This window comes from Orcinus orca, chromosome 2 (assembly GCF_937001465.1).
Source record: "Orcinus orca chromosome 2, mOrcOrc1.1, whole genome shotgun sequence".
NCBI lineage: Eukaryota > Metazoa > Chordata > Mammalia > Artiodactyla > Delphinidae > Orcinus > Orcinus orca.
In genome coordinates this window covers 25,421,193-25,435,514 of record NC_064560.1, presented here as the reverse complement: position 1 = coordinate 25,435,514, position 14,322 = coordinate 25,421,193, and the positions used below count along the sequence as shown (strand labels likewise).

General features: G+C 46.4%; 1 protein-coding gene across 5 annotated transcripts in view; it reads right to left on the bottom strand.

Moving 5' to 3' along the window:
* Nucleotides 1–528: 528 nt before the first annotated feature.
* The window catches only part of IL15RA (interleukin 15 receptor subunit alpha), a 29,012-nt gene continuing 15,218 nt past the window's right edge, over nt 529–14,322 (bottom strand). The window contains exons 2-7 of one of the 5 annotated variants that reach the window (XM_033409169.2): nt 12,826–13,020; nt 10,974–11,066; nt 8,698–8,892; nt 8,090–8,122; nt 4,136–4,220; nt 529–1,415 (exon numbers count right to left, since the gene is read on the bottom strand). In XM_033409169.2, coding sequence (XP_033265060.1) covers nt 1,265–1,415; nt 4,136–4,220; nt 8,090–8,122; nt 8,698–8,892; nt 10,974–11,066; nt 12,826–13,020 — 752 coding nt within the window. In that variant the 3' untranslated portion in view covers nt 529–1,264. The remainder of the gene's footprint in view (nt 1,416–4,135; nt 4,221–8,089; nt 8,123–8,697; nt 8,893–10,973; nt 11,067–12,825; nt 13,021–14,322) is intronic. The other 4 variants (XM_033409171.2, XM_033409172.2, XM_033409170.2 and 1 more) reach the window with 4 other exon arrangements.

Sequence of the window (14,322 nt, the reverse complement as noted above, 5' to 3'; positions counted from 1 at the left end):
GCCACCAGGGAAGCCCTACTTTTGATGAAGCCATCTAAATTCATGACATGAAGAAGTTTATAAGAAATGGTACTTTGAGAGCCGCGGCAGCTTGTGAATTTGTTGCTGTGCCTATGCCCCACCTCCTGTATGCTTGTGCCGTGTGATGGGGCAGCTGACACCTGGTTTATAGACCTACCCCTGCACCTGCCTTGTTCAGACTCTGTTCAGACTCTGGCATTAATTGAGCCGCATGGCCTTGGGCAAGTCACTTCTCTAGGCCTCAGTTTTCCCATCTGTAAAAAGAGGAGGTGGGACCAGGCCCATGATTTTATAAACAAAAGTTATAAGCATCAAAGCATGAAAGAAAAGAACACTGTAGAGAAAGAGACAGTGTGTGCACCAGGCATGCCTGGGCCACAACCTGCCACCCGTTGCTTCTGACGTGGAAATGCTATTAAAAATTCTCCAAAACTGTGATCTGACTCGGATTCAGACAAGACTTTTTTTTCTCCTTTGAGAAAGAAAAGCTGAACTCAACCATTTGGGACTCTGCATTCCTGATCTCCTTTTTTTATTTGTGGTACATTTCTCGTGATTCTTTCAGTGCATTTTTTTTGGTATTGAAAATAGACATTTTATTTTGTTTATACAAGACACAATTTCAAAATACAAATCTTATAATATGTAGCTATAAAAGACAAGGATATAAATATAAATGCACATCTATAGAAAATGTCACCAAGTTCAGTTTTCTTTCTGAACGTTTAAGTCAAGAGGATTCACTGGGCACAATCTCTCTGTTCCCTTTCAATGTGTGCAGAGCACCTAGCTGAGAGAGAGGTTTTAGGAGCTGAAATGCTGGTGTCATCCTCGTAAACATCTCCCAAGCCAGGAGGAGCCTCGTAATTCACTTGGAGCCTCGAGCGTATTTCTTTTCTTTGTAAACTGCAGGTCCCGGTGAGGAATGGGAGAGAGAGTCGAGTGGATAAGCTGTTCTGAATGAATGTCATGATGAAATAAAAGCCCTGATAGTAAGACCTGAGACCTTCATTCTCTCCTGGGAAAGTGTCGACCGCTGGGACTTTGGGGACTGGGCCCTGTGCCCCAGGGCAGGGAGCGAGTGTCCGTCCTGAACCCAGAGAACCCACTCATACGGGCGGTGCCTGAGCTGGCCAGTTGGTAAAATGGTACCAGGATGTTTTCTCACCCTGGCGGGCTTTTCCCCGAGGCCGCCACCCCAAGGCTTCTCTAGGTCCTCTTTGGCTGGAGCAGAGCTGGGCCTTCACTGTGGCCTTTGCTGTCCTTGGCGTCCCCTGGAGCCTCCTAGGTCGTGTGGTTCGTTTTCTGTGCCCTTCCCTCTGGCGTCGGTTCCCCCAGTCTTTGGCACGACCTCCATGCTTTCCATTTCAACACTGGGTATCTGGTAAGCTTGCCTGTAAAGCAGGTAATTCACAGGTTTTGAAAAGAGAGATTAGGTCAAAAGATAGTTCATTCTAGGTGTTCAGATGGAGAGCACCTAGATTGCCTCCACTCACAGGTGGTATTTAAATCTTATTTTGTATTTTAAGCCCTTTGTCCACCAAAGTTTACCAATGCTCTTGGAGTGGCCTCCCACACCTTGCCAATCCTCCCTCTGCTAAAGGTGGTGGTTCAAATGCCAGGCACCGTGGAAGGAGTGAGTCACCAGGAGCCCGGCTAAGCCAGGTGTGACAGTCTTAATAAAAATGGTGTAATGGTTACAAAGCTTTTAAAACAGCTCCTGACATTTACTTAGTAAGTGTTAAATAAATAAACAAATGTTGGACTTCCCTGGTGGCGCAGTGGTTAAGAATCTGCCTGCCAATGCAGGGGACACGGGTTCGAGCACTGGTCCAGGAAGCTCCCACATGCCGCGGAGCAACTAAGCCATGCACCACAAATACTGAGCCTGCAGTCTAGAGCCCATAAGTCACAACTACTGAAGCCCGCGTACCGCAGCTACTGAAACCCACATGCCTAGAGCCCGTGCTTCGCAACAAGAGAAGCCACCGTAATGAGAAGCCCGTGCTCTGCAACAAAGAGTAGCCCCTGCTCACCTCAACTAGAGAAAGCCCGTGCACAGTAATGAAGACCCAACGCAGCCAGATATAAAGAAATAGATTAGTTAGGGCTTCCCTGGTGGCACAGTGGTTGAGAGTCTGCCTGCTGATGCAGGGGACACGGGTTCGTGCCCCGGTCCGGGAAGATCCCACATGCCGCGGAGCGGCTGGACCTGTGAGCCATGGCCTGCAGAGCCTGCGTGTCCGGAGCCTGTGCTCCGCAACGGGAGAGGCCACAACAGTGAGAGGCCCGCGTACAGCAAAAAAATAAAAAAGAAAAAGATTAGTTAATTTAAAAAAAAAAACAAAGAAAAAACCACATATTAATCAGTCCTTGAGAAGCCAAGAGTAGGGGATGCAGAGCATCTTAATTCCACAGTTCCCTGTCTGTCGTTGGACATGTGTTTTAGGCCCTGAGTATGTGGGTCTGTGGATTATACAGTCTACCTCCTGAGGATAAGCAACTTTTAGGACATTTTAGAGTAAGCACTTTGAGTTCCTTGGAGTGAGGGCTAAACTGTAAATTAGGACTCTAGGCCAATTTACCAAAAACAATTTTCTAAAAGCCAACTTGTTGAATGACAAATCTACCTAATAACTTATTTGCAAATTATCAGTTTATGGCAAGAATCGACTCACCAAATGCCCAAGTAGTCACACTTATCAGGTTTACCAATTCTTCTTATAGATATATTTATGATTTTCCATAATATATTGAGTGAATATTGATGTTTTCCTTTTATGAGCATATTTATTGGCCATATATATCAAATTTACAAATCCCTTTAAAAAATATATTTTAATGTATTCTTAAAAAAGATCGTGTATATATTCTTTTCTAATATAGTCAATGAATATATTCATTATTGGGACTTCCCCAGTGGTCCAGTGGTTAAGATTCTGCCTTCCAATGCAGGAGGCGTGGGTTTGATCCCTGGTCGGGGAGCTAAGATCCCACATTGCTGTGGGGTGCACCCAAAGACTAAAATAAATAATGGAAGGAAATTAAAAAACATATATATTCATTATAATCTCCTAAGAATGTAATTCCAAATACAACATTTTATGTGGAAATTATTTACTTGTAATGGTATTCTTAAAATCCTTTTAAAAGTCATTTTCTGTTTTGCTAATATTTTAGCACTTGGGGGGATTTTTTGATGAATTTTTAGGTAAAATATCAACCTTACTTTGATTTCTAAACTGTGAGGTTTGTGGCATTTCTTTTGCTTGGGGTGGTATTAACAGCTTTTGAAGATTTGTGTGAAGTTTTTGATGGCTGTTTTTCATTTTGGCTTTACAGTAGCATTTCATGGAATGTTCATTTTGTCAAAGTTAGGCTCGAAGGGTGATATAGTCTTTGTATTGAGATAATATTTAGAAAAAAATATTTTATAACTAGTGACCAAAAGTTTAGTTTCAACACACCTGATATGTCTGGAACAGCCATCTCACTGTGGAATTCTAAAATACTGGCTACTAACTGATGGAAGTACAAAATCAAGGCTAATATGCCACTTGAGGCTTTTACGAAGGAATAGTAAAAATGCGTAAAGATTAGAAAAATAATAAAAACTGAAATTTCAGCAAGTGGCAGAAGCAATCTTGCCACTACTGCTGAAATATAGAATTTCAAGTGTTAGAAATTCCAAGGCCAACATGAATGAACCTATTTATGGGGAAGCATATCTGTATTTAACGAGTACATTCAAGAAGAATACATTCGTGACTGTATCATCAGAATTGCAGATCCATCAGATTGGTTATTTGGAACCTTCTTTCCTTCTGAATCGGCTTTCGGTGAATTGGCCCCGTGTCATCTGTTGGCTTCTGGCTGCCTGGTTCTGACCAGTGGCCTGCAGGCTGCTTTGGAAAGTGAAGGGCACAGGCCCGACTCAGTGACCGCTCAGCCCCGACACTCCTTTTGGCAAACACAGACAGCATGCATGGAAGTGCCTGTGTCTACAGCCAGGAAAGGGGGTCTTCCTTGGACAGGGCAGGCCCGGGGTCATCCATGCAGCCCTTTTCTTGGGGGAGGAAGCATCTTGTGCGGTGTGAGTCTTCTGTCTACTCACCTTGACCGTATGTAACGTACGTAACGTACCAGAAGACATACCACGCACACTCCACAGAGCACGGCGACTGACGTGGAGATGGCCGCTAGAAAGAGAGCAGAATTGAGTTGGCATTGAGCTCGAAGGCCCGGCAGCAGATTTGTTTCTGAGACTGAAAATTCTTTACAGTTTACATTCCTGCAGCGAGATCCAGATGCCTTCCTAGCCAGCTCACCGTTACTAACAGTTCCCTGAGGTCCAGCTGTTCAGCCTATTCTACGTCTGGGCACAAAGGACACTCCTTTCCCACCAACACTGCCAGTTCAAACCGTCCCCATTCGCATTATCTTTATCCTCGTCCTTCCCGATCAGTGTGGCATGGGTGACTGGGCAGGGACAGGAGTGAGGCTGGAGGAGGAAGTAAGGGCCTCAGCAATCAGAAGCTGGGCGTGAGCATCAGGGCGAGGGCACCAGCACCCCAGGAGGAGAGGAAGCTGCTGTAAACCCGAAGGTGGGTAAATAGGTCAGGGATCCTCCTCAGTTGTCCCCGCCACAATGTCCCCCTTTTCTCCACCTTCACAGAATCCTGATTTAGAAACAATAGAAGGCAGTGCCATTTTTCTTCCAATTTCATCTTTACTATGTTTTTTTACTTGCAACTTTTTACAGTGGTGTTAAGAAGGGTGTCATGAGGCAGGTGTTACAGATTAGAAGAGAATAAGGTAACAGTTTAGGACAAGGGAAACACATGTTTCGTTGGAGTTGAAAGGACCAGCATTGGGAGGGGGACTTGAGGGTGGAGGACCCGAGGCACGATGGCTTGAGATTGTTAGAGAGGGTGGGATCTTCACATGGAAGCGAGAGGGCTGAGCCTGAGGGCAAGCTGAACAGAACTATCTTTAAAACATTTGTATCAATCATAAGCGCCAAGCAGATTTGGCCAGTTTGCCTTACTATTGTGAAATCTCCCTGCAAAAGAATCACCTATGTGCCCTGTGTGTAAGATGACAGCCCCGACCGTCTGGGGACCCAGGAATCTCACTGTGGACCAGGAGGCACATTCATCTCCTGAATTGTTGAGCTTTTCAGACCTGCACCTATACGGACAGCACACAGCCGTGCGTACAAGGATGAATCACCCATGACGTGGCCTTAAAAATAGAACTTTCCTGAAGAACAGCTAAATATGAGGGGAAATACCCAGATTCTCTGCAGGATAGAAGAGGAAGTGGGTGAAGTTTTTCTCAAGGGCAGTTAGCACGTGTAACAGAAGCTTTGGAGAAGACCGTTTCCTTTGACTCTCTAAGTCCACTACTAGAAATTTATTCTAAGGAAATAGGAAATACATATACAGTATTCACTAAAGTATTGTTTAAAATAATTTTTAAAATGTTAATCTAAATCTCTTATCAGTAGAAAATTAAAATGTGGCATACCCACACAATGGAATATTATTCAGCTTTTTAAAACTATGAAATCTACATTTGTTAATGTGGAAAGATGGCTACAATGTCTTAAGTAAAAAAAGATGGTTGACATAAAAACAAAAAAAAATTTCCAGTAAGCCATGTGTGTATCCATACGCACAGAAAAGTCTTGAAGACTATATACCGAAGTATTAGGTAATACTTTAGGATTGTAGATAACCTTATTTTCTTTTTTAAAAAGTTTTTTTTCCTGATATTTTTGCAATGATATTGTAATCAGAAGAGATACTAAAGTTACAGAAACATAACTAGTTCCACCTAAGTAAATAAAAATAAGCATAGAAAAGTTGTTCCAAAAAAAGTAATGGAAAACATGGGAAATTAGTGGAATTTGTTTTGAGTTTTTAGACTTAACATTAATCATCATTATGACTAAAAGACAAAATTTTTTTATGTGACTCCGTTAAACTATTCCTTCATGTTGACTAATCAGGTTGGCATGCATTTACTGTTCATGGAGAGATTTATTGGAAAAGGCAAGCTGATGTTAACTGTAGTTCCACTTTCACAATGCTGCTTCGTGTTTCTTCTTATTGAGAATAAAAACTGCAGACTCCAACTCAAGTGAGAAGAGCGCCCCTGAGCCAATGATATAACACAGCAATTTGAATTCAGCCATTTGAACTTGGCCTCTTCCTCAGTTATTTCCAGGCAAATTTAGTAAAGAAACCAGAATCACCAAAACAATGGATTAATATATCAACTGCTATGTTCTCCACCCTTTTGTGTTTCCTAGGGGGCACATGGATTGGAGAAAAAGGAAAAGAGATTTGGCGAGACAGAGGAAAGAGGGGAGAAAAGGTGGATGATTGCACAGGAGCCCGGAAGGGCCAGGAGCCCCCACCTTGACTTCAACCTACAGTGATGTTGGGTCTACACTGGGGAAGGCGGCCAAGGTGGCCAGTGGCCACTATTCAGTGTGGGTGATGAAAGGGTCCTCTGTACCCACAATGAAGTGTCACCTCACGCCCGTCAGAATGGCCATCATCAACAAGTCTACAAATAGCAAGTGCTGGAGAGGGTGCAGGGAAAAGGGAACCCTCCTACACTATTGGTGGGAACGCAAATTGGTGCAGCCACTATGGAGAACAGTCTGGCGCTTCCTCAAAAAACTAAAAACAGAACTACCATATGATCCAGCAATCCCACTCCTGCCTATATGTCTGGAAAAAATGAAAATACTAATTTGAAAATATACGTGCAGCCCAATGTTCATAGCAGCAATATTTTCCAAGCCAAGACATGGAAGCAACCCAAGTGTCCATCCACAAATGAACGGATAAAGAGGTGGTATATATATATATACAATGGAATATTGCTCAGCCATTAAAAAAAAAAATGAAATTCTACCATTTGCAGCAGTGTGGATGGGCCTAGAGAATATTATGCTTAGTGAAATAAGTCAGACAGAGAAAGAGAAAATACTGTATGATATCACATATGTGGAATCTAAAAAATAATACAAATGAATGTATTTGTAAAACAGGAACAGCCTCACAGAGAAAACAGACTTGTGGTTACCAAAAGAGAGAGGGAAGGGGGAGGGGCAGATTAGGGGTAAGGGATTAACAGATACAAAACATACGTAAAATAGATAAACAATAAGGATATACTGCACAGCACAGGGAATTATAACCATTATCTTATAATAACGTAAATGGAGTATAATCTGCAAAATTACTGAATCACTATGCTGTACGCCTGAAACTAATGTAATATTGTAAGTCAACTATACTTCAATTTTAAATGTGTCCTCTGTGAACATCCAGGGAATCGTCATTTCTTGGCAGTCCGTGCAAACTAGTTAAGCCGCGGGGTAGTGTATTTGATGTGCCGTGTGCCTGCATCTGCTGAAGGTAGTTTTGAAGTGAGAATGTCAATTCCTTATTCCTGGGCAGTGGTTTCTGTTTCTTCCAGTACTGAGCACTCTGCTGGGTTCAGAGTGGGTAATCAATACGTTAACCTTCCGTAAGCTGAAGGACATGTAAAGTGCCATTTGCTTTTTAATGAGAAATCTGCATTTCGTTGCAGCTTAGGACCATATCTGGCACAGGATAGGAACTCAATTTATATTGTTTGAATAGATGAATGACATAATATAGGGGTAGCTCCTGTTAAAGGCTGAGCATATAAACTGCAGCAAATGTATTTCAGCTATGAGAGATGAGAGGTATAATACAGTCTGAAAGATAAACCCTTTACTCCTCGTGCACTAAATGAATATGGCAGCGTAATGGGATGCACCAACTCTGGCTTCTACGCCAGTAGCCTGACAGTGAGAAACTACCGACATTAAGATAAATAGTCAAGTTAGAATTCCATAAACAGGGCGATCATGTAACTTACCTAAACAGAGACACTTCTGAGAGTGAAAGAGGGAGCTGTTGGTGACCATGCTGGGACAGCAGGCATAAGCCAGGTCTGCCCAGCACCCTGGTACTGAGATGCCCTGAGCATAAACACCACCAGGACAAAGGAAAATACTTACCAGTCACAGCTCTGGGATTGTACTGATATGCACCTGCAGAGAAGAGATTGCAGCTCAGTTATTGCCATGGTCCTAAAGGCACTAATTTCTCACTAAGCAAGACAAATCCTGGACAATTTGGCTCCCATCTTAAAGCCTTGAGAGAGTCACGGCTAGCAAAACCAGCCTCACTTTAGCACAGAACCAGGGTCATTGATTTGATTGATGCTGGGCCATGCTTAAGAATCAGATACGCTCTTAGAGAAGATGCCGATTACCGAGCGCTCCCCCATCCCACACACTGTGATTCCAGATCAAGGAAAGCTTCCTCTGGCCTCCCATATCGGGAGGAGGAAGATCTTATTCTGATTCTTGGCAAAGGCTCTGCCATGTGAATTAATACGGGGAGGCTTGTCACATGTAGGAGACAGGCTTTCTGTCCCCACTGAGCTGAGCCAGGGTGGAGCACAGAGAACCAAGGCTGTGGCAGAGAGCAGGAGGCAGAGGGTTGCTCAGTCATCCTGATTTTGGATTGGATGGTGTGATGCGATCCGCTTGCTCAGGATCTGCAACTCAGAAGCAGCCTGTGGGAGCTGCCCTCTCCTCCAGCACGCAAAGCCAGCACTAACCGGGCGGGTCCTGCGAGGCCGAGGGGGTGTGTTCCGGAGCCTTGGCTGTTGTCTGAGCTGGGACTTGGGAGGGCTCATTATTGACTACCCCTGTGGTCCCCGCAGAAGGAGCTTTGGATGGCATCAGCCTGGAGCCTGGTCCAGTAGCCAGCCTTGTGGCCACTGTGGTGTCTGACCTGGAAGTAAAAGCTGGCTCTGCAGGGAAGTGCAAGACATGGACAACGAAAATATTGAGAACAGTGTCTTTTCTTGGCTTTGGAAGAGAGTATACTAACACCGGCTCTCGTGAGCCTGCCCCAGCCAGCCCGCCCCCAGCAAACTCCTCCACGGCTCTGGGGGAAAACCCCTTGAGTGGGTAACATCTTCATCCATCTGGAATGGCCAAGGGGCTTTTGAGGACGCTGGAGGATTTATGGTTATTTATCATGGGGCACATAAACTAACCATCCCAAAGATCTGAGTAGAACCAGGCACTAGAGAAGCGTTTACTAGGAGACCCAGCTCAGATAAACAGTGGAACTGTACTGGCCAAAAGACATTGGGATGCTGATTTTAGTTTACTTTTTACATGTTTGCACAAAACATTTGAAATCAGGGGAACCTGAGATTTGCCCTGAGGGATGTGTCCTGGCTTGGCCCCCATTTCGGGGAGGGTGGGCCACCTGCCTTATGTTTAGGTCCTTTACCTCCCCATCCCTCACTAGCCAACGGCTGCCCCAAAGTGTAAAGTGTGGTGGCACAACTCCGCTGTTCTCTTTCTGTGAAAAATGGGTCTTCCACTGTGACAGTACAGTGCTTAGGAGCCCAGCCCTGGAGCAGAGGGTGTGCAAGGGTGGCTGTGAGCCCCGCATCCCAGGCTGTCGGGCCATACAGTCGGGCCACTTCCCCACGCTCTCCCAGCCACGTGGGCAGAGCATGGGTGGGCACCCGTGGCCATGGTACCTGCCTGGGAGATCAATCTCATGTCTGAGGTTTCACTATGCAGCTGCGTCTGCCAAGTGTTTGGGGCATGAAGGCAAGGCTCTGGGAGGCCACCCAAACCAGGTGTGACTTGGACCAAAGGGATTCTGGGTACTCCAGCCCCTTCCTTCCGTTTGTCATCGGCTAAGTAACTGGGAGGAAACCTTGCTCCCGCCTCTCCATCCTCCCTTCAGCAGTGGTTCTCAGCCTTGGGCACCTAAGTAAGGGTCCCCAGGAGAGCTTCTAGAACCCTAATTCCCAGATGCTCCCCAGACCACCCAGAGTTCCAAGGAGATTTCAACGAGCATCCACGGTTAAGAACCGGCTCTCCAGGGAGGCAGCCCGAGCAGCACGGTCAACCACAGTGGGATGGCTGTGCCTGGAGGGAAGGGAGGAGACGGGGACCAGGAAAAGCCTCACAGTGGGTAATGGGCGACAGAAAACCAGGAGTCAAGAGAGGGCATTAGAGGATACAGCGCACGTTGTCCCAGGATGTTCAGCCTCCAAGAGCTCGGATTTTCTTAACATCAGGACGGTGCTGAGGAAATTGGGGTAGAGTTTACCTAAGACTCGGTGGAAATGCAGAACCCTGGCAGCTTCATGCAAGCGTCTGTACTAAAGCAATCACAGGTTATTGGGAGACGGCTCTGCCTGGGTCTCTCCCGGTTCTGCACACCTTGCTAGCAGGGCACTGACGGCCCTTTCCTGACACCGTCTTTTCAAGGATGCTTAGATGGCCTTGGAAGGTGGAGACAGTGCCTCCCCCTGGAACACAAGGCAGACATGTTCATGCCAGCAGTGAAACACTCAGGTTCCTGCTCAGGCTTCCCCTCCAGTGACGTAGGCTGCCTGTACGGGCATCTGTTTAGGCCTGCTTAAGGCATGTGGGGACGAGGGACTTGATGAAACCTGCTGACAGTCCTGTTGCCTGTGGTGCCGGGTAGGAAAGTCCTCCATCTCTGACCCAGGAGGGTCAGGTTTTCTGCCAGCGCCCATGAGACCTGGCAAGGCTGACGTGCAAGGCATTCAGAACCTCAGACCCTCCCCCGTTCTTGAGGCTACATTTCTCCCACAAAGTGTGATCTGGCCTATTAAGAGTGGATTTTAAACTCTTATTAATTATGTATCTGTGAAGCCTGGCTATCAAGCTACTTTGGTTTAAAAGGGAAAATGAAACTAATGTCAATCCTCATTCTTGACGTGAATAAGAGGTGTTTGCAGTGGAACCCTGGCAGTGGTCCATGAATCTGAGGGTTCTCTGTGGACCGGATGGCATTAGGGGATGAGAGTCCGGAGAGAGTCTGTGACATTCCTACCTTTTCCAGAAGGGTTGGGGCTGTCTGGCTCTGGGGTCACCCCTGTCGGTGCTGCTGTGGAGGGTGGCCTTTGGTGAGTCAGGGAGGGGTCTCCTAGAGAGAGGATAACCACATGGCATTTATGATCCTGAGGGTGGAACCTGGTGTGGCTTCAGAACTGGATGTAAATAAAAAATAAATATATAAATTTAAAGTGGACACGTCTGGCTCCCTAGGCTAGGCCAGAAGCACAAGAGATAAACAAGCATCAGTCTGCAGTTCCCATTGCAAACAGACTGCGCACTATTTTTTTCTAGCCTTTCAGAAAGACTGCATAAGTTAAGTATCACGTGTGTTTTATTTTTGGCTGGGATGATAGCAGCGATGTCAACTCAGCTTTATAACGCTGGCTTTTGCGTGGGAAAATAAATGATTACGCGATGGATTGTGTTTGGCACAAGAGGTTGGGGAAAATAATGGAGGCAGCTGTTAGTGGTAAAAGGTGGGGGCTTTGGGGATGAGACCTAAAGCTTCCTCCAGTCTTCGGGTACTAGATTCCAGGCCTCGCCCCCTTCTTTCCTCTCCCGCCTGCAACCCACCCTGTTCAGTTCGCCATCCTCGATTCATTCACCCAGAGGAATTGGAACTTTGAAGAAACAGTCACTCTCCCTACAGTGGAAAGCCCTCATTTTTGCCCCTGGACTATGGTTCCAGTGAGTCCCCGGACTAGACCGAGGAAGACACCTGTGTTCTCCCAGAAGTTACTGCTCAGACCCGTCCTCACCCAGCTTATCCCTCCAATGGCCCCAGGATGCCGTGGGCGCCATGTTCCCAGCCCAGCTATTCCTCTGCAACAAGCAGAAGGCTCCCTCCTTGCCCGGCCTCTGATGCCTGCATGGTGGCCACGCAGCGGGAGGGGAAGGGGTACAGGGCGATCTCAGCGCTACAGATTCAATACAGATTCAAAAAGCCAGAGGGAGTCTGGTTTTTCAAGGAGTCTCCCAGCTGTGAGTTTGCTGTAGAACAGCCCCGCTTGTCTGCTTTGCCCAGAGAGGAGTGGCGAATTTTCACAAATACTACGTGAGAAAGTATCACAGCTGGACATGCACCACGTGTGCAATAAATGTGTGTTAAATCATCACTCTCTTGGAAGATCACAGATTAACCTTTCCTTTTCTAGAGTATGGGGCTTAGTATTCCTGAAAATAGCACTACTGGCTTCCACTCCAAGATTGTTTGACTTCTGGTGTGGTTATCCAGCTGTGGATGGTTAAAAAAAAAGGGATTCTGGAGATCTTTCCTCACACCCAGTCTTGAGCTCTGGCGGGACCCCAGACATGATAACTGGGCCAAGGGGGTCTCTGCTCTGTGGGTCTCTGCGCTGCTCTCCGGGGAGGAGAACGGGGAGTGATTTCCTTGCAGGCTGTCTCCTAGGGAGGAATCGGGAATGCTCTCTGGGAAACAAGCATGCTGTGAGCACACACCTTTGTCTGTAGCCAAATTCTTGCTTCTATCATCTTAAAGCACTGAGGTAATAATAGTTAATATTTACCAGATTTCTCTTAATCCTCCTACAAGCCACAATGTTGACATCAGGTCCATTTTCTAGATTAGGAACGAAGAGATCCAAGACATTAAGGCCCTCACTCCAGGTCTCACAGATGGTTAAGTGGCAGAGCCAGGACTTGAACCCAGAACTGTGTGACCCCAAAACCCATGTATTTCCACCTCCCGGAGGTGTGTTTAGAAGCCCATTTGTTTATTTAGTCTCAGTCCTCAACCCAGATGTCAAGGCCACCTCATTCTGCTGCCCACAGTGCAGTCTGCTCTCTGCGTGGCCTTGGCAAAAGGGGCGGAGGGACAGTGCACTTACTGATGCACTTGAGATTGGGAGTGGTCCAGTGGGCGATGTTCACAGTCTTGTTAAACACGCACTCGGTCAGGCTGGAGGTCCCGGCTTTACGCTTGAAGCCAGAGTTACAAACATACCGCTCCCTGGAGTTGAGGTTGTAACTCTTGACCCAGATGTCTGCATGTTTCACAGATGTAGGAGTTGGGCATGTGATGCCTGCAGAAGTGCAGATGAGAGGGGAGAGATGAAGAGATTTCAGCTTGCTCCGAGGGAACACGGGTGGTAGTCAATAACTTTATAGTCGGGGTCTGGATTATCGTAGGGGCCCCTGGGGATACACCTCAGATTCCAAGCATGTGGAAGATGTTGAGGAAGGGCCCCCACTGTCTAGAAGCTGTCCAGAATCTTGCCTCAAGTACCAGCCATTCAGCATAGCTAGATACCAGGGGTCATCAATAGAGACCTCTCTCTCTTGCCCTCCACTCCCATCAGTCTCCAGCCTTAGTATCTCTTAGCCTCTGGATTGCTATCCCTACAAGCCTTTAATCCATTTCCACAAGGCAGCCGGCATCATCTTCAGATGACTTCAAGTTTGATGACTTCACTCTTCCTCGGTTGCCCACTGCTCTTAGAATAAAAACTAAAATCAAGGCTCTGCTGGACCCGGCACTGTCTGCCTCTCCAGCTACCCTTCCCTCTGGCCACACTGGCCTCTGGTCCCCCCATGCCTCTCACCATGCACCTCCCCCGCCCACTCTTGGCTGGCCATCTCCTGCCACCCTTCTTAGCTTAGTTCAACGTCGCTTCCTCAGGAAAGCCCTCCCTCAGCCCCACAATCAGAATAGCTGTTGGCATTAACCACGACCCCGCGGAGTAACCACTGGCCATAGATGAAAGGCTACACTGATGAGGACTGGAAGAATATTAGTCATGTGTATATATTATATACTGTTTTAAATATATGAAATACTTCATAATAAAAAGTGGGGGAGGGGATTTTAATATACCCTGCCACAGAAAGTCAGAAACCTTGGCTGACCACAGGGCAAGAGAGGGCTAAACCATGCCAAGGGTGGGTATTCAGTGCTTTTGCTGCTAAATGAATGTGAAAAAGGGAGGAGATCCTAGAATTAGGAATTTTCTCCTTTCTCTGGGCAAGTTAGGGCAGCTTAGGGTAAAATTGAAGCCGAGAAGACTTGTGAGGCCATTTGGGAGGATTCTGGACAGGCTTTTGGGAGACAAGACACAAGTCACTCCCAGCAGACTGTGAATGTGACCAAGTGCATGTGGAGTGAAAAATAAGATACGTTTTATCAGAAGAATGTTACCAAAAGAAGGTAAGAGCCAGAACTAGAACAATTAAAGTTTTCTTAATAATTGCCCCCTTCTAATTAGTTGGAAGTTGAAAGATTTGAGCAAGATTTAGACCCTACGATTTTCTTTGTATGAAACTTGATGGCTAAAACCAGTGTCCTGGGGTTTGCCCCATCCTGGACCTTCATTTCATTTCCGAGGCAC